Source organism: Orbicella faveolata, unplaced genomic scaffold (assembly GCF_042242905.1).
Source record: "Orbicella faveolata isolate gen_17 unplaced genomic scaffold, um_ofav_v1 contig_12, whole genome shotgun sequence".
In the NCBI taxonomy this organism is placed as follows: Eukaryota; Metazoa; Cnidaria; class Anthozoa; order Scleractinia; family Merulinidae; genus Orbicella; species Orbicella faveolata.
In genome coordinates this window covers 27,060,308-27,082,246 of record NW_028301539.1, presented here as the reverse complement: position 1 = coordinate 27,082,246, position 21,939 = coordinate 27,060,308, and the positions used below count along the sequence as shown (strand labels likewise).

Here is a 21,939-nt window from a genome sequence, read left to right as displayed (position 1 = left end):
GTCCTTGATACTTAAACTGCCTTTTGCTGTTTGGGCGGGAAGCATCTGTCTGCATTTTAGACGATCTGTTTGTTCGGATGCATTGTGTTCGGTTGCTCGCTTGCTTTGCGCTCATTTGGCCGTTCATTCAATTTTTATTGTTTGTTCAGGGGACATCCGTCTCTTATGTAAACTCCTGTTAAAATTTCGAAATGCATCAAAACAGCAAGAGTCGAAGAGTCCTTTGCTTCTTTGATATTAAAATTTCAAAGAAGACATTCCCACAACGTTGGAGGTCTTTCTTTGCTTTGAAACGAAACGAAATATAACTAAATCCTCCCTTAAAACATTCAAAAAACGCGCAAGTAACATCTGCGGAAGAACCGGGTACCATGTCTAAAAATAGCTTAAGAAGCCTATATGGGTATATGGGGATTCACTCCCTTACCTCAATCTTCTCTTGGTCTTTAGCTTATAGAAAAAGCTTTAGAGGAATGTTGTTTGTCAAAATGTTCAGTTGTACAAGAATGCGGAATGGTTGAAGGCAGTGGAAAATAACGAAAGGAAGTGCGAAACACGTCCAGACGTTCTACAGTAAATGAACTTAACAAGTCTCTTTCTAAGAATTAAATGCCTAATAAACTCTATAAAGTTGGGCTGTTTGTAATCGGACTGAAGAATTTAACATTTTTAGACATTATGATAGATGCGAATGTAGCCATAACACTACTGGAAAAAAGACCTGAAAAAATTTTCAAGCTTTGAACGGGATTAAAGTTTTTATTTTTTTTCTTTCTTTTAAGTTCTTAGAAGAGCTAAATCTAAAAATGAGCATACAGGCTTATATTTCTGGAGGGGGACGGGCTGCGGCTTATTATCTTAAAGATTTTGGCGTCTGGAAGTTAAAGTGTTTTTTTTGGGGGGGGAGGGATATTACATTATCTGAATTCCACCGACAAGTATGTTGAAGCAACTACAGATATAATATCTGCGACTCTCTATGAAGTAGAAAGTGACGTCCTGTATCACTTACAAAAATGTCACTGATATTTAAATTACGAAGTGCTGTATATTATGTGAAGTTGGTTCATTTACAGTATAGCAACCTTTCTACATTTATAGCAAGTTGAACCTGTGTGTGATGCTCATACCTGGATCTTGACCGAGCTATATCATTCTTTGCTTGTTCGTGATGGTAGATATACAAATATTGATTGTATATATCATGTATCTTAAGGGACAAATCAAAAACTAATAATTAACTTTGGAAAACATTTTCTCGGGTTCCTCTTTAATTTGTTTCTATCGATACATTGACATAGGAACAGCCGCGAAAATTTGGCGGGGAAACTCGAAAGAGTGTGAACAAAGTCGATTCACCTACGACTCGTGTTTCAACAGCATTTTATATGCTGAACTCTTGTTTCTATAACTTGATAAGAACGCTGAAATATTTTACTATCTCTTAATTGAACATCTACTTATAATATCCTTGATATTGAATTTAAGAATCATACAATATATGCGAACTTGATTCATTTTTAGTAAATTTGGTGTATTCATAGCTATCTAAATATACTTCTGCGAATCCTAGTACTAAATTAATACTAAGGAATCTTGATCTTGATATCTCAAAAGAGCGTTTTCACTCACGTGGCCAGCACACATGGAAATTTATCAGAACAAAAAGAATTGTTTACATAAGAAAAGAGTTCAACTCCCACAGGATTAGTTTGGTACACCAACGTGGCTGCCGTTTCATTGTTTTGAAACACCAATATGGCTGCCATGACGTCATGTGAAAGCGCTCTATATCAGTCTGTCTCTAAATGAAACAAAACCTTGTTATGATCAGTTTTGACTAGCATATCCGCAGGCTTATATCAGGCATATATTATATATTATATCATGTTTATGTAGCGCTGTTTTTCTTTTGCCCTTGACAAACTTGGTAAGGTTTATTTCGGGTAAAATGTTCGTCGCATCTAACGGGCTTGTTGCAACTTTTGCTCTGTTTTTGTTCTTTTCTTTTGCTGAGATCACCCAAACAAGTGGAAATCAACCAAGGAATGAAGTAGGCGGTATGTTAGGCTTGAATTTATTATGCTAAGACATTAATTGAACAGAATAGAATAGTATAGAATAAATAACTTTATTTATACACGGTAAAAACATCAGGCTTCAATTACAAAACTCTATTTACATCCTAATACCATTATAAATACAATGCATTAAAAAGAAAACTGATAATTCGAACATAATAATATCAATTAAAGTGCACAATGAAGTAAAACAAAAATGCCTGCTTTCCATGATGCCGCATATTTATATTATTTACCTGCGTTAGAAGAGACCGTTGCACTGAGCCGGATTTAAAACTAATCAGAGTTTGTGCTTGCTGCAGTTTGACGGATAAACTGTTCCACAGCATCCTACTATTATAGCTAAAACTGTTCCTTAGAAAGTTGGTACGGCAGTGGACAGCCAGTTTGCCCTCGCAGTCCCTTAGTGAATAAGAAATCAGGGGCAAGACCATTAACTGATTCATAGACTGCAGTAGCTGTTTTCAATTTTCGTTGAACATCTAGCTTTTTTTCCAGCCAAGTCTCACAATGAGATCATCGGCAAATGCAATAGCGTCATATGAAGAAGAAGTCAAGATTCGCGCAGCGCGATATTGTAACTTTTGAAGCTTTGCGCTAAGTGTTTTGTTGCAGTTCCCCCATACGACACTACAAAAAGTAATATAATCACGATAACTGAAGTATGCAGATGGCTTTCGTTTCATTTTTACGTCTGTTATGTGTTTATTTACATCAGAGAAGATTCCTCAAGTTTCCGTCTTTCTTTCTGATAATCAATTTTTGTCTACGCGTGTTTCAGATACCTTGAAGCTGTTAAGCGAGCACAAATCCAGAAACAAGCGTTTAGCTATAGGTTGGTATGAGAGCCTTAGTTTTGTATTAAGTAGATAGAACAACGCTAACAGAACAGGTCTTATCATTCTCAGTACAGTCGAACCTCCTATTAAGCGGCCACCCCCTAACTCGTTATTCTATGTTAACTAAGCAATCAAGCCATTGTAAAAAAATAGCCAAAGTAGTCCAACCCCTGTTAAGCGGTAAACCTTTGTTAAGTGGCCACCTTCCATTTCCCGGAGGGTGGCCGCTTAATAGGGGTTCGACTGTAATACGAACTCCTATAAAGGGGAAGGAGAGGGGAAAACTAGAGGAGGTGGACGGATGGGAACGCCCGCAAGCATGCCATTGTTTTCTTTGTTTTTACGAGCACCGGATGAACGCCAAAATCATGATTGGTCAAAATTAATAAAGTACCTAACCGTTTGCTTTGATTAGACAGTGAAATGTTATTCAAGTACTTTACCTCACGTTCAACAGGGTAGATAAATCGGGTAGGTTGGAAAACAGGAATCTAGGAATTTGAAACCGGAACCGGACTCCGAATACCCGGAAACCTCGAAATTTAAAAAACTAAAATAAGTCCGTTAAATAATGAAATAAAAATTTTTCTCTTGATAAATACTCTGGCCAAAAGCATTTCTGTGGCATGAAGCGGCGAGAATATTTCTAGTTCATTCTGGATGGGATGCTAGTCCATGGCTGGCTTACCCCGCGTTTTAAATTCGCTGGTACTCGTCTATACACTCTGTGTAAAGCTGTGGAAACACTCGCCTGTCGGCAAGTGCTCCCACAGCATTCCTCGTGCTCCCAAACTTTCACTCTTGTTTCTATAACTCGATAGAAACACGGTACATGTTTTCTATTTCTTAATTTTCGAGGGGGATAAAAAAAGAAATGATCTTCGTGCTTGTTTATTTCCTAGCACTGAAAGGGAAGCCAGTCAACTCTTTTGTTTTCATTGTTTTAATTCTCATTGACGCTTACAGGTTTCTCGTTTTTATCGCTGAAAAGACCAAAGGAAATCCTTAAGCTGTCACGGAAAATCATTTTTCATGGCGCAAATTACGAAAGAAAACTTTGGCGAACCTGCTTCGGCTTCGGGATGATTTTTCTTGCGTGACACAGCGCGTAATTCCGAACGGGCCAGAATGTCGATCGGTAAACACGCAAAAAAAGAACTTAGCCAATATCCAGCCATCTTAAACATCAATATCCAGCCATCTTAAACATCAATATCCAGCCATCTTAAACATCAATATCCAGCCATCTTAATAAATTATCTTATCTTATCTTATCTTATCTTATCTTATCTTATCTTATCTTATCCGAGTCTCACTGAGCTAGCCATATAACAAGGGATTTCTCGCTTACCGTTCATCTTGTCTTGCTTTCAACTTTATAGTTTACCTAGCCCTCTTCTCTTCTAATATCACTCGAATTTTCTTTATGGCTAAGAAAAATATTACACAACACAACCTCAGTACCACATACTGATATTTTCTGTTTCATATATTCTTAAAGCTCGGCCGCCAAGTTTTTCACCAACAACTGACGATGATCTACCTCCAAATGCTCAGGGTAAGAAAACCAAGCCTTGTAGTTTAAACATATATTGTACGTATAATCTACGTCAAGAAAATCCCGAAAAGCTGTCTGGCTTATAGCTGTTCACTACTGGTAGTGCTACTACTTATATTTCTTTTTATATTTATATTTATATATATTTTTTTCTACCTCTTCTTTTCTTTATTTTTCCCACAACCGATTTAAAGCGTAATAATCCTTGTAACTACTCAGCTCGTTTGGTTCTTACTATTTCGCGGAGTAGTTTTTTTGCTTTTTTAAGTTTAATTTATTCTTTTGCTGCATGATATTCTATGTATTAAGGAAAATAAAATGGTTGTTGTTGTTGTTGTTGTTCGAAAGTTTTTGAGATGGGCATGCCATGGGAACATTATTTGCGTCTATTATTTTGGTTTCTGAGGAATATGGCATCACCCATTATAAAAGTGACTGCCTGAACCTGTAACAGAATGTGGCAACCATTGACCGCTATTAATGGCCATCAATGTGACTACGACTGTGACTACATTAGTAGATCCGCCATTTTGGTTCAACCGCAACCTCAAAAGATCGCAGGCGGAAAAAAATATCCGGATTCGAAAGTTCCCACTTTAAAATCCGGATTCAGAATTTCCGTAAACACGACAAAACTAGGGAGTTATTTCGGATTCGTCCACTTGTGTGTAAACGGCAAAATCAATCTGGTACTAAAACTTTCCGGATTCGTCACGAATCCGGAACAATTTCCTCCAGTGTAAACCTAGTCTAAAGTACCACTAGCTGAAATTTTCTTTCTTATATCCGTTTAGGTGCGTCGACAACTTTGTCACCAACTGCTGGCGGACGTGCACCCATTAATCAGGGTAAGAAATAGTGAATTTTCACTGATATAGAGATGTACAAGGGAACGTCTATTTTACGATCTCTTACTGGTTAAAAGAACCCTTATTCAAGGAGCTAAAATCAATCTCCTCCGAGGAGACATATTTCTTGTTTCAACCAATCAGCAGTAATGACGAAACCAAATGTGATTTTGAATGCTCGTATTTTCCGCGTTTTCGGGAGTAAGGCATCAATTACATGTTTTGGACCATAATCATAATAGTTTTAAAATGTTTATAGATCAAAGCCCTAAATTGTCTTTCATCACTAGGGAACGTGGAGTGTGGCAGTAAAAAGCCCGGTTCCAGAATTGTAGGGGGCACAAACGCGCAACCAGGGTCTTGGCCGTGGCAAGTGTTAGTGGACTTTAAGCCGTACCGGGGCCCTGTTTCGTGTGGAGGCTCCATTCTTACCCCGTACTGGATCGTTACTGCAGCTCACTGTTTTGATGTTGGAAAAAATGTCACATCTTTTACACTAACTGTAGGTAAAGACGCACTTCTTTATCACTTTGTAACGTCATAATAACATCATAATATTGTTCAAATGCTTCAGTCAGAGTCGTTTCAAAGGTTTAGACATTCTGCAGCGTAGTTTGTACGTCTTCTTTGGGCATAGCCAATGGAAAATGAAATCTTTTTTTATTATATCTTTCACAGCTTTTATTATACCTTTTCAGTGTAGACTGAAAAACGTTTAGATTTTCCAGAAATATCGACGCGCGTGAAACTGGAAGGTGCAAAGCTCGTATCGTAAGAGCATCGAGGCGCTGACTATCTCATTTTCCCATTTATGACCATTCATAACCCATCTAGCGAGAAAAGTTTTTCTTCCTTGACTTGTTCACTAACTTAAGTGTGTTGAAACATTTTATCTAACTGTGAACAGGTGAACACGATCTTCGTATAGTGGAAGGAACCGAGCAAATAATCCCAATCGACAAAATCATCTTACATCCTAATTATAACCCGGCAGCGACTGGCTTCGACTATGACGTGGCATTGATCAAACTGAAGGAACCTATCAACTTTAACATTAACGTAAGACCTGTGTGTCTGCCCACCGTGGATTTTCCTCCTGGAACTAACTGTTATGTCACAGGATGGGGATATACAAGAGAGGGGGGAAATTTTGCACAGGTATTTATACAAATGTTTTAATCTTTTGTGGGCAATGTTTTTGCTTGCATTTGAGAGACACTTCATAAGCGTATTGATAAGAGGTTGTAACATTAATATGTAATCGACTCCCGATAAATTGAACCTTCAGGGGAAATTGAAAAAGGTACGGGGTGTCGGGAGTTCGAGTTATAGGGAGTTGAGAATAAATGACCGGAAATGAGGAAAAAACGGTGTTTAATGTTTTTCTTTTCATGCAGTGTACATTTTAATCAAGTTTAATTACAGAATAGAGAAGTCGAGTGAAAATAAAATAATATATCTCTGAACTACTGTGTAAATCGCAACGTAACGTAATGTGATAAATATAACAAATGAAAGCAGCAGGGAGAAGTCCAGGAACTGGGAACTTTACAAGTCTTGTCACACGGCTGCTTCAAAATAAATTTGATGTTTTGGACTACAGTACACTGTTTGTTTTGACCTGTCACGTATTGACAGACAATATGGAAAATTGGTTCGAGTTAGCGGGAGGCTCGAGTTACCGAGGGTAAAATTACAGTTAATGTATGATGGAAATCCAGTGGAAATCGATTTTGGTTCGAGTAAGCGCGAGGTTCGAGTTAGCGAGGGTTCGAGTTATCGGGAGTCGACTTAACTGCGCAAAATATGAAGATTCCCAAACGCCGAAAAGTAATTAGTTTTGCATCAAATACATTACACGATTGGCTTGAAAAACTCGCGCTACTTTTCATCCAATCAAAAGTAAAATCAAAACCAATCGTGACTTGCACACACATGTTTTCCCGCGCTTTGCATCATGCAGTTACGTGTAATTACTTTGAGTTTCAAACGGTTCATTGGATTTTCTTTTTTCTTTGTGATTGGCAGAGAGTGATTACTTTGGTTTTTGTTTTACGACACTCAATTGAAAAGTGCTCTTTAAAGCGCAATTACCTGTGTACTATAGAACCCTTTCAGGATTATACGTATGGTTTATAGTTTTAATTCATGCTTGCTATTAAATATTAATAAATTAATATAAGGTGAAACAATACATTGCATGCCTCGGGGAACTCTCTTGGCTTTCTTCAGCTAGGCATAAAAATTTTTATAATAAATTGCTGGGGTTTTTCCATCGTGTTTTCTTTCAGTCTTTAGTTTGTTTGTTTGTTGCTTTGGCAGAAAATAGCTTTTGTGGGAAATATCCGCACCGGGCTTGATCATTTGCCTGAGATTAACTGTGATGATAAAAACCTATGACATTTCTTTTAGATTTTGCAGCAAGCGGAAGTTCCTCTAGTATCACTTGACACTTGTCAGCGGGCATACAACGACCTCGGATTGGAAATTACGGAACGCATGCGCTGTGCAGGGTTCTCTCAGGGAGGAATTGATTCATGCGAAGGAGACAGTGGAGGACCGCTGGTCTGTCCGAGAAATAACAAGTGGTATCTCGTGGGTATCGTCAGCTGGGGAGTTGGTTGTGCGCGCCCGAATAGATTCGGAGTGTATTCTGACGTGTTTGCACTTAAGACCTGGGTGCAGGATACAATTAACAATTCCACAACTCTGTGATTGACAAGGGTAGTAAAGAGAGTGAAGTTGTCGGTTGAGGACTAACTCATGTTTCACGGAAAATAAAAGAATCACGGCAAACTAATTAAACGAACCTCGCTTAATGGTAATTATTCCGGTAAATCACAGTTTGTGTTTTAATAGCGGGTCACGTTTCAAGAAAAACTGTTGCATTTGACGATTAACTAACTGCTCATTATCATCTTGCAAGAATGCAATAAAAGAGGGAATGTAAAGTATATTCAATTGTGATCATTTTTATACTTGTAGTCAACTTGTTCTACTTCCTTCGTCTCAATGTAAGGCTTCCGAAAGTTTTCACAGTTTCTTTTCCAGTTTGTCCTTGACGTTGTTGTCCCTGATACTTAAACTGCCTTTTGCTGTTTGGGCGGGGAGCATCTGTCTGCACTTTAGACGATCTGTTTGTTCGGATACATTGTGTTCAGGTGCTCGTTTGCTTTGCGCTCATTTGGCTGTTCATTTCTCAGCCGTTCATTCAGTTTTTATTGTTTGTTCAAGGGACATCTGTCTCTTATGTAAACTCCTGTAAAGTTTCGAAATGCATCAAGACAGCGACAGCCGAAGCCCCTTTGCCTCTCTGATATCAAAATTTCAAAGAAGGCATTCCCACAACGTTGGAGATCTTTCTTTGCTTTGAAACGAAACGAAATATAACTAGATCCTCCCTTAAAACATCCAAAAACGCGCGAGTAACATCTGGGGAAGAACTGGGTACCATGTCTAAAAATAGCTTAAGAAGCCTATATGGGTATCTGGGGGATTCACTCTAATACCTCAATCTTGTCTTGGTCCTTAGCTTATACAAGAGCTTTGAGCTTGTTGTTGTTGTCTTTTTTTTTCGTTTCAAAATATAGTGTTTGGATTTGCATTTGAAAAGTATGTTGTTTGTGAAAAAGTTCCGTTGTACGCGAATGCGGAATGGTTGAACGCAGTGAAAAAATAACGAAAGTAAGTGCAAACCATGTACAGACTTTCTATGGTAGTTAAATGAACTTAACAAGTCTCTCTTAACAAGTCTCTTTCTGAGAATTAAATGCCTAAATAAACTCTATAAAGTTGGGCTATTTGTAATCGGACTGAAGAAGTCAAAGATTTGATCTTTTTTTTCTTCTAAGTTCTTAAAAGAGCTAAATCTAAAACAAAAACACACAGGCTTATATTTCTGGAGGGGGCCGGGATGCGGCTTATTGTCAGAAGGATTTTGTCGTCTGGAAGTTGAAGTGGTTATTTCGGGAAGGGATATTGTTTGAATTTCACAGACGAGTATGTTGAATCAACTACAAATATAATACCTGCGTCTCACTATGAAGTAGAAAATGACGTCTTGTATCACTTATAAAGATGTCACTGATATTTAAATTAAGAAGTACTTTGTTTTGTGAACTTGGTTCATTTAGCAACCTTTGTACATTTATAGCAATATCTTGATGAACTTTTGTAAGAATTATCACGTCACCAGACTTGATGTTCGTACCTGGATCTTGACCGAGCTATATCACTCTTTGTTTGTTCACGATGGTAGATATACAAATATTGATTGTATATATCATGCATCTTGATGAACAAATCAAAAACTAATAATTAACTTTAGAAAGCATTTTCTCGAGTTCCTCTGTGTTTCTATCGATATATCGACATAGGAACAGTCGTGAAAAATTGGCCGGACATTCGAAAAAGTGTGAACAAATTCGATTCACCTACGACTCGTGTTGCAAGTGTATTTCTTATATTCCACTCGCGTTTCTATAACTCGATAAGAACTCTGAAATATTTTACTATTTCTTAATTGAATAGCTGCTTATAATATCCTTGATATTGAATTTAAGAATCTTACAATATATGCGAACTTGATTCATTTTTAGTAAATTTGGTGTATTTATAGCTATCTAAATATACTTCTGCGAATCTCAGTACTAAATTAATACTGAGGAATCTTGATCTTGATATCTCTATATCAGTCTTTGTCTCTAAATATAACAAAACCTTGTTATGATCAGTTTTGCCTAGCATGTCCGCAGGCCTATTTTTATCGTGCTGTTGTTCTTACAAGAAAGCCGTGGGAAAACTTGGTCCGGTTTATTTCAGGCAAAATGTTGGTAGCATCTAACGGACCTGTTGCAACTTTTGCCCTGTTTTTGTTCTTTTCTTTTGCTGTGATCAGTCAGACTAGTGGAAATCAGCCAAGGAATGGAGTAGGCGGTAACTATGTTTGGCTTGGATTTATTATGCTAGGGTGTAAATATAACTATGGAGATCTATATATTTCTAGACTATGTCTTTTTGATAATTTTTCTTTCATCTTTATGTCTGTTGTGTGTCTATTTACACAAGAGTAGATCCCTCGAGTTTTCGTTTTTGTTTCTGGTAATAGACCTTTCCCGCATTCCAACAAACAATGGCGCCAAGTCGAGGTCAGGGTGGACAAAAATACGGAAGATGTATGAAAATGTTCACCCCAACCTCGCTCTGGTGCCATTGTTCGAACGCACTGAAGTGGAATGCGGGAAAGGTCTATTCATTTTTGTCTTCATGTGTTTCAGGTACCTTGAAGTTGTTTAGCGAACGCAAATTCATACAAAAGCGTGCAGATTGGTATAAGAACCCTAGTTTTTTGTTTGAAATACAACCACGCTAACAGTACAGGTTTCATCACTGCCAGTATTACAAACGCTAATTGCTGTGTCGGATAAAGTAAAGTTTCGAATAACTCCTTGGCTTCGGTATATGTTAAAACGCATTTTTAGTGGCTTCATGCTCGGAGGGGTGTTTCAAGAGGTTGAGGGATTACCGTGATGAATTCTTGCGCTTCAGAAACGTTTGAGTTTATTTTTAAAAGGGATGTCGCGTCTTAAAATTTTAAGCCTGTACGCGAATAAGGCGTGATGAAACTGCCCTAAAATAACGACATGAAACATCAAAGGAAGATTTACAGTCGTTTAATGAACGCTATAATGGAGATTTCACTGCGTGCTTCACTCGCACAGAAATTTCAGTAGACTGTTAAAACAGCCTATTTAAATTGCCTTAAAGAAAAACGAAGGAACGACAGCATACAAAATATGTTTCTACAAAAGAGACTGAAAGGTGCGAGAGCTATTTTTCATTTGTTTTTGAAAAGAGTTAATTCTCAGTGTAGGCTTTATCACTCCTGGGTTCGGAAATCCCAGGAGGGCCTTGATATAACCAGTCTTGTTACGCAAATGTTGATCACGTGGAAAGTCCAAGCGGGTTTACATGCATTTTCATCCTCCATGAAAACATATGCATGTCGAAAAGCGAGGTAGCATTATATCCATGTCTAAATTTAACTGGAGAGGAATCGGCATGGGAACAAGATCTATAGATATGGGTTATTGACCAATCTTGTTCGGTCAAGGTTACTGGATGTTAGCCAAATTCCTTTTTCGAGTGTTTATGGACCGAGACAGAGCCGAAGTCCATAAACACGCAAAAATAGAACGAGACCAATATCCGGCTACCTTTACCGAACAAGCTTGGTCAAAAAAGGATATTCTTTATGAGCTAACGAACACGGAAAAAAAAAATTGTGCTTGTTTATTTGCGAGCACTGAAAGGGAAGCCAAGGAACTGTTTTGTTTTCGTTGTTTTCATCCTCCGGGCGCTTACGCTTTTCTGGTTTTCATCGATAATATATAGATTTAGGCAAGCCTAAAAGTGTAGCTCGTGGGCCGGGTTGTTCAGAGCCCGATTAAGCTAACCCAGGATAAGGTGGAATTTTGATTTGAGCTTTGTAACTTTGCGGTGAGGTTTTCTGTATATTGTTTGGCCTTCTGTTTTGAGTTTTAATAATTACAATATACACAAAACAAAGCAGCGAAAAACATTTGTATAGAAGATAAAGTTATAATTCGGTTAACTTTTAGGGTGCGTTCCTTTGGGATGATCTGGATCAGGGTCAGTGATCCAAGATCACTCGGATCATGGTGGATCAAAGGAACCGATGAATCCGTGAACAGAGTAGATTCATCGGTTCCTTTGATACACCATAATCCGAGTGATCTTGGATCACTAATCCGGAACCGGATCACCCCAAAGGAACGCACCTCTTAATCCCGGGTTAGCGTTAACCGGCTTCCGAACAACCCAGCCCTGTTTTCAACAAGTTAACCCGACATGAGCCCGCGATACAATCGAAAACCAGCACTTGGTTAGTGGTCAACTTAAAAAAACACGTGACTTCGATGACCTCAAACTTGAGCCCGCGATATGGTCACGTGATACTGGTCAGCGGATACCTTGACAGGTGTCAATTGATCGTAACACGGATGTCCAATATCAAAGAGGTTCACGGTAAACCAAGGCCTATTGCATTTGGAGTATGGCCGCCATGTTGCGCGACTCCGTCGTCGTCGTGCGTACGCGCCCACGAGCAATACTGCTAGCCATGATAACCATGAGAAAATCAACTCATGGGTTTCCTTATCTTTCCCATAATAAATAGATTTAGGCCAGCCTGAAAGCGTAGCTCCAGGGCCGGGTTGTTCAGAGCTAAATTAAGCTAACCTAGAAAAAGGTACAATTTTGATTTGAGTTTTGTAACTTTGCGATATCAAAGAAGTACACGGTAAACCAAGGCTGCATGTCTCTGTCAACCTATTATTTGGAGTATGGCCACCATGTTGCGCGACTCCGTTGTCGTCGTCCTCGCCGTCGTGCGTACGCGCCCACGAGCAATACAGCTAGCGGTGATAACCTTGAGAAAATCAACTCATGGGTTTCCTTTTCTTTCCTATATGAGTATGGGGCTCCGCTTGGCGGTCCTTCAGGCCGCCGGAGCTCCGCTACAAGGCCATAGGAAATCTGTAAATTAAGCTTTTCCAGAAAATCATATTTTTCAAGGCGCAAATTACACGGAAAGCTTTGACAAACCTGCTTCAGCTTCGAGGTGATTTTTCTTGCGGGACAATAATACCAAGCGGGCAAGAATGTGCCCTCTCTAAAGCATCTGGTTTCTTGGTTAGACCCCCAGCCAAGTTTAAACTTCTTTCCTTGAGAAACACTGTTGTTTTTTGACGTGGGAAGACTAAAATTTAATATCAATAGAAATTTAGTGTTCTTAAATCGCTTAAGATATTTTTATGGTGGACGCGTGTCTAATGATACCATAATCTCGGCAATAGTAAAACCTCAAATAGGGTGGAAATGGTTAACTGAAACGAGACAACAAGACAATTACTATAAGGTTTCAATTCATATCCGTTACGTGGCATCTCGCCACCCCGTTTTCAATTTCATTTCAGATCAGTCAAACCGCCATTGATAACGGGTGACGTGACCCAACTAATCAACACCAAACACAAAAAATGAGTTGAGGTCGTTATATTTTATATTGTTGCCAAGTTTGAGGATGTTTTGGGTTAATCGCTGAAAAGTTATGCCCGTTTTCAGGCTTTATGCAGATTAGGCTGTGTGCCTTCCGGCTCGGGCAGCCAATCACAGCGCTGGATTCGCATTGGTTTACCTTGCCGCTCACGGAGCTAGTCATATAACAAGAGGAATTAACTTCCTTTACACTCTTCATTCTCTCTTGGCTTCAACTACAATACCTTGTAAAAGTTAATCTGGCCCACTTCTTTCCTAACTCAATTTATTTTTATTTTTATTTTTATTTTTGTGGAGAAGAAAAATATATCACAGCTCAATGTCTCAATGATATTTTCTGTCTGATATATTCTTAAAGCTCTGCCGACAAGTTTTTTACCAACAACTGATGATGATCTTCCTCCAAGTGCTCACGGTAAGCCTTGTAGTTTAAACATATATTGTACGTATAATCTACGTCAAGAAAACCCCGAAAAGCTGTCACGGCTTCTAGTTGTTCAAAAGTGTTTTATTGCGTAGGCATGTTATGGGAAAGAGTTCTTGCACCCAAAATTGTTTGCACCCAAAACACTTGCACTTTCTGTTTGTTTGCACCCAAAATTGTTTGCCAAAATTGGGAAGAGATGTTGAGTCTGAAAAGCTATTGTCGTGGAAAGAATTCTCTGATCAGTAATATACATTCGAAGTTGTGTTGGACACTCACCCTAATAAAACGCTAAAACAACGTTTCTCTCAGCTTATAGAAGATGTGTCAATCAAACAGCTTCGGCCTTCATCGGTTTAAAAAGCCAACTAAAATAGATCAATTTCGACATATTAAAATTCAGCCTAACACGATAGACCTCAGCTCGAGGCTCTGGGGAATAAACCCACAAACTCTGTATTTATTCCCCAGAGCCTCGTACTGACGTCTATTGTTTTAGGCTGAATTTTAATATATCGAAATTGGTCTATTACTGGCTATCTAACGGCTCACAACTTTGCGCGTGTTACGAAATTTTTCATGTTTTTGGCCCACAACTCATCGCATTTACGTCTGGTGGAATTTTGCTTAAGTATTTTCGTTGTAAGCTGCTCCAGTTTGAGTGAAGTAACACAGTGTCGAATTTAGGTATGTTCCGCTATAAGCTTAGATATATATCGCTGACCAAGTTGTGTTCCGACGGATGCTTCTTTTACATTAGCTATAGCTGTACATTACTCCACTTTAAATTTCACATATGTTGAACATTAACAGCTTTTCCATTACACAGCAAAAAACTAGCTGGATATATTTAGATATAGCAGAGCTTCGGGACTTCATAGTTTCCTAGCTCCTCTTGCCACACGTTTGCGAGGAATTTGCCAGTCTATCGCGACCGAAAAGTAAAACAAAATAATTGCTAGTTTGAGTTTCGCCTGAATTGTAAGCAACGCTTGATGTTTCATCAAGGCCCAATAACTTTACGTCCGTAGATACTGCCCAGTTTTATTCGTGTAAAAATCCAGTAAATTCTCTGTTGTCGATGAATGAAAGCGCCCGCCGATGCGTGTTTTGTACAGTCAGTAAACATGACAAATTGTACTTCCGCCGCACTTTCGTGTAAAAGCGTACATCGAACTCAAACAAGAACTCTATAGTTTTTAAATATGTTTAAGACCGATAAATTTTTGAGAACATATTAAAAGCTAACAATAAAGATTAGCGAAAAAACTGAGCAACGACATTTCGGTGTCATCCTGGCACCATTTTCAAGTTAAAAAATATTTGTGCGAAAAGTAAACTAATTTATACCAATGGTAGAGGTGCGAAATTGAATAAATTAAGATTAAGATAGCTGTTCAATGTTCATGTTCATTCCAATGAGGTGTCAAACACTGGTAATGAGTTCAGTGTCTGTTCAAAGCCTAAACAAATACGTTTGCGCGAATGGAGTCTGACTGTGTGTTAAGGCTCGGTTTCTTCTTGCGAATCCACAACATTTCGTGGATCAAGCAATCGAACTTTCCCTGACATTTCTTTAGGATCTTAAAGTTGTTAGTCAGTTTACCTCAAGTACTCAGATTCTCTTGTGAACTCCACCATCACCCGTTTCGTTAATTCAGTGATGTCACCAGACACAAGATCGACACCTCCAACAGAGAATATCTACCGCATTGTCCTGCCTTTTAAAGACCAGAAATCAGCGGACATAGTAAAGAAACATCTCTCGGACTTGAGTAATAAACTTGATCACAAACTACAGCCGGTGTTCAGAAGCCGTAAAATTGGCGATGATCTCAAAGTACAAGAGCCAAAACCACCTTTGATCAATCAACAGTGCGTTGTTTATAGCTATATATGTGATCTGTGTGATGCAGAATACGTCGGTTACACTAGCCGTCATCTTTACAAGCGCATTGAGGAACACCGATTTACCGCCATCGGAAAACACCTTCAAAATGAACACCGAGTTGATACAGTTGGTGACCTGACTAACAACTTTAAGATCCTAAAGAAATGTCAGGGAAAGTTCGATTGCTTGATCCACGAAATGTTGTGGATTCGCAAGAAGAAACCGAGCCTTAACACACAGTCAGACTCCATTCGCGCAAACGTATTTGTTTAGGCTTTGAACAGACACTGAACTCATTACCAGTGTTTGACACCCCATTGGAATGAACATGAACATTGAACAGCTATCTTAATCTTAATTTATTCAATTTCGCACCTCTACCACTGGTATAAATTAGTTTACTTTTCGCACAAATATTTTTTAACTTGAAAATGGTGCCAGGATGACACCGAAACGTCGTTGCTCAGTTTTTTCGCTAATCTTTATTGTTAACTGTATTTCCAAATTTAATCTTATACGAATATTAAAAGCTAAGCTGAAAATATGCGAATAAAGCAGAAATAATCAGCAAAGTTACGATGACGTTTTCTTTAATCAACTTCGAGTAACGATTTCGATTTTGTTGATCGAGTTATCAAAACTCCTTGTCTATTTTCATTTTCGCAGTGTAAAATTTCACTATGCTTATGTTGAAGAAATACACATAATGTTAGTAGCCTTTTTTGCGTTCGTGAAATTTGTTGCAGCATCTCAGCACAAAAGATAACGAAAGAAATCTTTGTCAAGATTTGTTGACAATTGAAAACACCGACTCGGACTTGAAAGTGCTCGAGCTGCACTATGCAAATGAGCTAATTGTACGCGTCAGGCTTTCCTTTCAGAAACTTTTGCAAACTCACCAAACAAGCAGAAACAATAAGAAACCATCAAAACTGGTTTTGGTTATGATTAACCATTGTCTGAGAAACTCACAAATTAACTCGATACCAGAGCAGAGAGTTTTCTTGCTATATTCTTAAGTCAGAACAAACGCAAAAACATACGCGTAAGCTTGCAACTAGCGCGAGCAGATCTTATTATTCATTCCCAGCGCGAGATTGAAGTCTTGTTTTCGACCCTGACAAACCCACCTTTTCCGTTAGCTCAGAGCATAAAACTACATATAAGCGCCCTGGTTCGTATTCCCTGCCTTATTCCCTGCCATCGCTGTGAAAAATACGCAAGATAATCTCTCCAGGTCTCTCAACTCTCACCATTTGATCACGCAACGTGACAACATCCACGCGAGAGCTCCCGACATGTGCCTGGATTCGCGCGGATATATGACGTCAGGATGGCGCAATTTGTTCTAAAAATAGAAAAATTGTCCCATATTACAGGTGCGCGCGGATCCCAAGACTTACGGTCTCCGTCCCCGATTATGGCTCCTGTTATTATTCAATTATTTATTCAGAGAGCTGAGATCGTGTTGTGGACACACTCGGCTGCGCCTCGTGAGTCCACAACATTTTGACCACTGTGATGACGCGTACTCGTTGTCGATAGAGTACAGACCACGCTTTATTAAATCCATTTTGAAATCACTGGTTATCCTTGCAATCTGATTGGCTCTCAGTGGTGTGATTTATTCACGAATCGCACTATTTTTTGCCCTAAATCGCATCTTTTTCTCAGCCAATGAGAATGGGAGAGTAAAACAAAACAACCAATCAGATTTCAAGGTTAGTTTAAAGTAACCAATAAAATTTCAGGAAAATGAAAGGCAAAAAGCGATTGTGTGGAGAATTTAGCAACTATTTAATATTGCCAAAACTTTGTTGCTATTGTTGTTTTTTTCCCAAAACAATTGACGAATTTAATTAATTACAGTTTCTGAATGACGATTATGAGTTCCTTCAGGCTAAAGACCTACTTTGATGGAAGTTTCCAACTTTCAATGTCCATTTTGACGAATATTTTGGTGATTTTTCTTTAACATCAGCTCAAGATCCGCATGATACCGAGTCCAGCAAAACATAAACAAACGAAAACCACACAACAACAAATTCAGAGCCATCTCAAGAAGATAGATGTTTCCAGGTTTTCGGTAGTTTCAAACCAAGCAATACAAGAGCTCAACTCTGTCGCTGTGAATAAAAATACGCCCCGCTCCACAAAACAGTGAATGAACGAACTTCCGAAGCTGGCCTGTGCGAGTCCTGCCATCTTGAAAATATCTTGAAACAAATGGCGCGGCAAGAACTTGACAAGGTCCTGAGTATGAAGTTCTATGTCGAGGTCACAAAAAGAAACGGAGATGATAATGAACTGGAATCCCTTAAAATCAAGCAGAGTGCCACTGCACGGTATTTTAAAGAGAACAACTATCCACTGGGCATCGTGCACTCGAAGGAGTTTCACAACTCAAAAGAAATCCATCGCAGAATTGCACTAGCTGCACCTTCAAATTCCTTCTCCAAAGACAACTAGAAGTCTCAGCCTCAACTACAGAAGAAAGGAAGGCCTTTCATCATTGATTCGGTGACGAGAATTGAACTTTTATGCACGAAGTAGGCTCTTTACGTTCTGACTTCACTGCTTGTTTCTTTGTACCAGGTTATGCTTCAATGAGTTTTCGTCACATGACATCGTTTGCATACTAAATGAGACGTACCTACGTTTCCGGTTCCGCTATTTTTAACAAACCGGCTGATGGAACAATGCACCAAAATCTAAAATTTAAGGCGATTAAATTGTGCGATTTCAAAATGGATCAAATAAAGTGGCAATTGAACTTCGTGTCGTGCAATTGTGGTCTGAAATCATACTTGTGATTTCAAATTGAACTCGCGCTGCGCGCTCGTTCAATTTTGAAATCACGCGTATGATTTCAGACCAAATTGCACTCCACTCAGTTCAATTACCATTATAAACCACATTCGATTTGTTAATTTCATCACTAGGGAACGTTGAGTTTGGCACCAAAAAGGCCCGTCCCAGAATTGTAGGGGGTACAAACGCGCAACCAGGGTCTTGGCCATGGCAAGTGTTAGTGGACTTTGAGGAGCATCAAGGCCCTGTTTCGTGTGGAGGCTCCATTCTTACCCCGTACTGGATCGTTACCGCAGCTCATTGTTTCGATGGTGGAAAAGATCCTGCGGCTTTTACTGTGACTGTAGGTAATATCACATCATAACGTCATAAGAACATAAGAATATTGTTTAAATACCTAAGGGTTGTTTCACTGTAAACTGTTTAGATATTCTGTAGCGTAGTGTTGACGTCGTCTTTATGCGTAGCCCATGGAAAATGAACTATTTTTTACTATCATAAGCACAGCGAGGCGCTGATGAATCCCATTTTCCGTATTTACGACCATTCATGACCCATCTGGCATGACCCATGTTTCAAAGCATTTTGTTTAACTGTGAACAGGTGAACACGATCTTCGTATAGTGGAAGGAACCGAGCAAATAATCCCAGTCGACAAAATCATTGTACATCCTAATTATAGCCGGGAAGCGACGGCTAGGTACGACTATGACGTGGCATTGATCAAACTGAGGGACCCGATCATTTTCAACAGTAACGTAAGACCTGTACTTCTGCCCACCACGGATTTTCCTCCTGGAACTAATTGCTATGCCACTGGATGGGGCGATACAATAGAGGATGGAAATATTGCACAGGTAAATATTATTCAATACTATTCACCGCAAATACATATATTTTCACTCTACTGTATAGACAGCTAAAGACAGACTGCAAAAGTTTCATTTTTGCTGTTTGCTGTTCGACGTAACGTCATGCTTAATCTCTCTAATGTTTTAATCTTTTACGGGCAATGTTTTCACTTGCATTCACGAGTAAACTCATAAGCGTATTGGTAAGAGGTACGGTTGTAATGCCAAGCACTTCACAGCCATATAACTGATACAGTTCATATCAATATCCAGCCCTACGTAGATTTTTATTCTAATGCTAAGCGTTACTTTTTTTCGTTAGACATTTTGATAACTTATCATTAAAAAGAACAAATACGCTTAAACATAGTTTCTTTTGTCGACACTTGAAATCTCCTCCCAAGAGCTACTAATGTAATGGTTTCTAAGGAATAAGCCTTTTTATTCTTTAGCACCTTAGATATTTCACAGCAATTAGTGTGCATATTTTATATTTTTAATTTTCTGCATCTGCTTTATTATTATTATTATTATTATTATTATTATTATTATTATAGTTCAATTTTGCTTATATATTAGAGCGGTTTCCCCTTGAGTATCGAATCGCGAAAAGTAATAGGTTAATTGCGTCAACCGCACTGCGCGATTGGCTTAAAAAGCTCACGCCACTTTTTCATCCAATCAGAAGTGCAATCAAAAGCAATCGTGACTTACTCACACACTTTTTACCGCGCTTTGCATCAGTTACAGGTATTTACTTGGAATGTCTTTGTTCTTTGTGGTTGGTCAGAGTGATTTCTTTGGTTTTGGTTTTACGACACTCAGTTGAAAAGTGCTCTGTATAGCGCAATTACCTGTGTTTCATGCGGGACTATAGACTCTTTTACGGATTATTCGTGTAGTTATAACTTTATTTCATGTTCACCATTAGATTTTGATAAACTAAATTAAAATTAAAAAAATTAATTACATGCCTCAAGGAACTCTTTTCATTCTCGTCAGCTGGCCATACAAATGATACAAATAATTGCTCTAGGGTTCATCATATTTTCTCTCAAACTAGTGGCGCAGTATTTTAATCTTTTGTTTACTTGTTACTTTGACAGAAAATAGTTTTTGTGCCAGTTGTCCGTCCTAAGCTTGCACTTTTATCTGAGGTTAACAGAAGTGAAATTAAAAACAATATCATTTCTTTTAGATTTTGCAGCAAGCTCAAGTTCCTCTTATATCACGTGACACTTGTCAGCGATCATACGACGATCGCAAACACCGCATTACGGAACGCATGCGCTGTGCAGGTTTCTCTCAGGGAGGAGTTGATTCATGCCAAAGAGACAGTGGAGGACCGCTGGTCTGTCCGAGCAATAACAAGTGGTATCTCGTGGGTATCATCAGCTGGGGAGTTGGTTGTGCGCGCCCGAATAGCTTCGGAGTGTATTCTGACGTGTTTGTACTTAAGACCTGGGTGCAGGATACAATTAACAATTCTACAACTCTGTGATTGTCTGGTGTAGAAGAGAGAGTGAAGTTGTCTGTTGAGGACTAGCTCACGTTTCACGGAAAATACACGTGTTTTTACTTAAGCCCTGGGTGCAGGGTACAATCACCAGCATCACAGCTTCATGATTGGTGAAGGTAGAAAAGAGACTGAAGTTTGTGGTTGAGGACTGCTCAGTTTTCATGGAAAATGTAAGAATCACGGCAAACTAATAAAACGAATCTCACTTAACGGTTAATTTTTCGGGTAAACCACGGTTCACGTCTTTTTTGATAGCGGGTCACGTTTCACGAATTCGAATAAAATAGAGTCATGTTATTTTCGACGATAAAATAAATCCTCGTTATCGTCTTCTAAGAATGCTTTAGCAATAAAAGAGGGAATGTAAACCATTGTGAATTGTAATCAGATTTATACTTGTAGTCAACTCGCTCCACTTCCTTCGTCTAAATTTCAAGCTTCTTCAAGTTTCTCTCTACTCTCCAAATTTTAGCGGAGCTTCGGCGGCCCAGAGGGCCGAGAGAGCCGCTAAGCAGAAAATTACCATGCTCATAGCGGAGCTCCGGCGGCCCGAAGGACCACCAAGCGAAGCCACATACTCATAAAAACCCGTGAATCGCTTTTCTCATGGTAAAAATGGCTAGCGGTGTTGCTCATGGGCGCGTACGCGCGTCGACGCGTCGACAACGACTTCGCGCAACATGGCGGCCATACTGCAGTTAATCATAACATTTACAATTTCCGCAAATATGATTGGTGTATAAACCGCTGTATTTTGCTCTTATTAATCTGCAAAGTCGTAATTGGACAGTGTAATCGGACAGTTGGCTGTAAATTGGACACCTGTAATTGGACAGTTACTTGAGCCAATCATTTTAGGTCCTCTCCTCTAAATCCACCAATCACAACATTGATTACAATCACTATGGTAACCAATTCAAGATACTGACTTTGTAAAACTTTGGAGGTTTAGTCTCCGGTGACTGTTTTGAAAGAAACTTAACAGCCATTTTGCAAGCTATTCTCCACATTTTTAAGTATCATATTTAGAAATGACTA

The 21,939-nt window shown here is 38.9% G+C and overlaps 2 protein-coding genes across 3 annotated transcripts in view; both read left to right on the top strand.

Moving 5' to 3' along the window:
* LOC110062986 (trypsin-2-like) overlaps nucleotides 1-21,269 on the top strand; it is a 28,763-nt gene extending 7,494 nt beyond the window's left edge. Inside the window, exons 1-5 of one of the 2 annotated variants that reach the window (XM_020769934.2) lie at nucleotides 10,040-10,261; nucleotides 13,764-13,820; nucleotides 18,663-18,878; nucleotides 19,135-19,388; nucleotides 20,581-21,269. In XM_020769934.2, coding sequence (XP_020625593.2) covers nucleotides 10,153-10,261; nucleotides 13,764-13,820; nucleotides 18,663-18,878; nucleotides 19,135-19,388; nucleotides 20,581-20,883 — 939 coding nt within the window. In that variant the 5' untranslated portion in view covers nucleotides 10,040-10,152 and the 3' untranslated portion in view covers nucleotides 20,884-21,269. Of the gene's footprint in view, nucleotides 1-10,039; nucleotides 10,262-13,763; nucleotides 13,821-18,662; nucleotides 18,879-19,134; nucleotides 19,389-20,580 lie in introns of those variants that run through there. The other variant, XM_089283085.1, reaches the window with a different exon arrangement.
* LOC149117397 (serine protease 1-like) lies at nucleotides 1,894-8,280 on the top strand. The gene is made up of 7 exons (XM_089283081.1): nucleotides 1,894-2,060; nucleotides 2,863-2,916; nucleotides 4,422-4,478; nucleotides 5,273-5,326; nucleotides 5,617-5,832; nucleotides 6,234-6,484; nucleotides 7,739-8,280. The coding sequence occupies exons 1-7, from the start codon at nucleotides 1,952-1,954 to the stop codon at nucleotides 8,039-8,041; spliced, it is 1,044 nt and encodes a 347-aa protein (XP_089139207.1). The 5' UTR covers nucleotides 1,894-1,951; the 3' UTR covers nucleotides 8,042-8,280.
* Nucleotides 21,270-21,939: the final 670 nt, after the last annotated feature.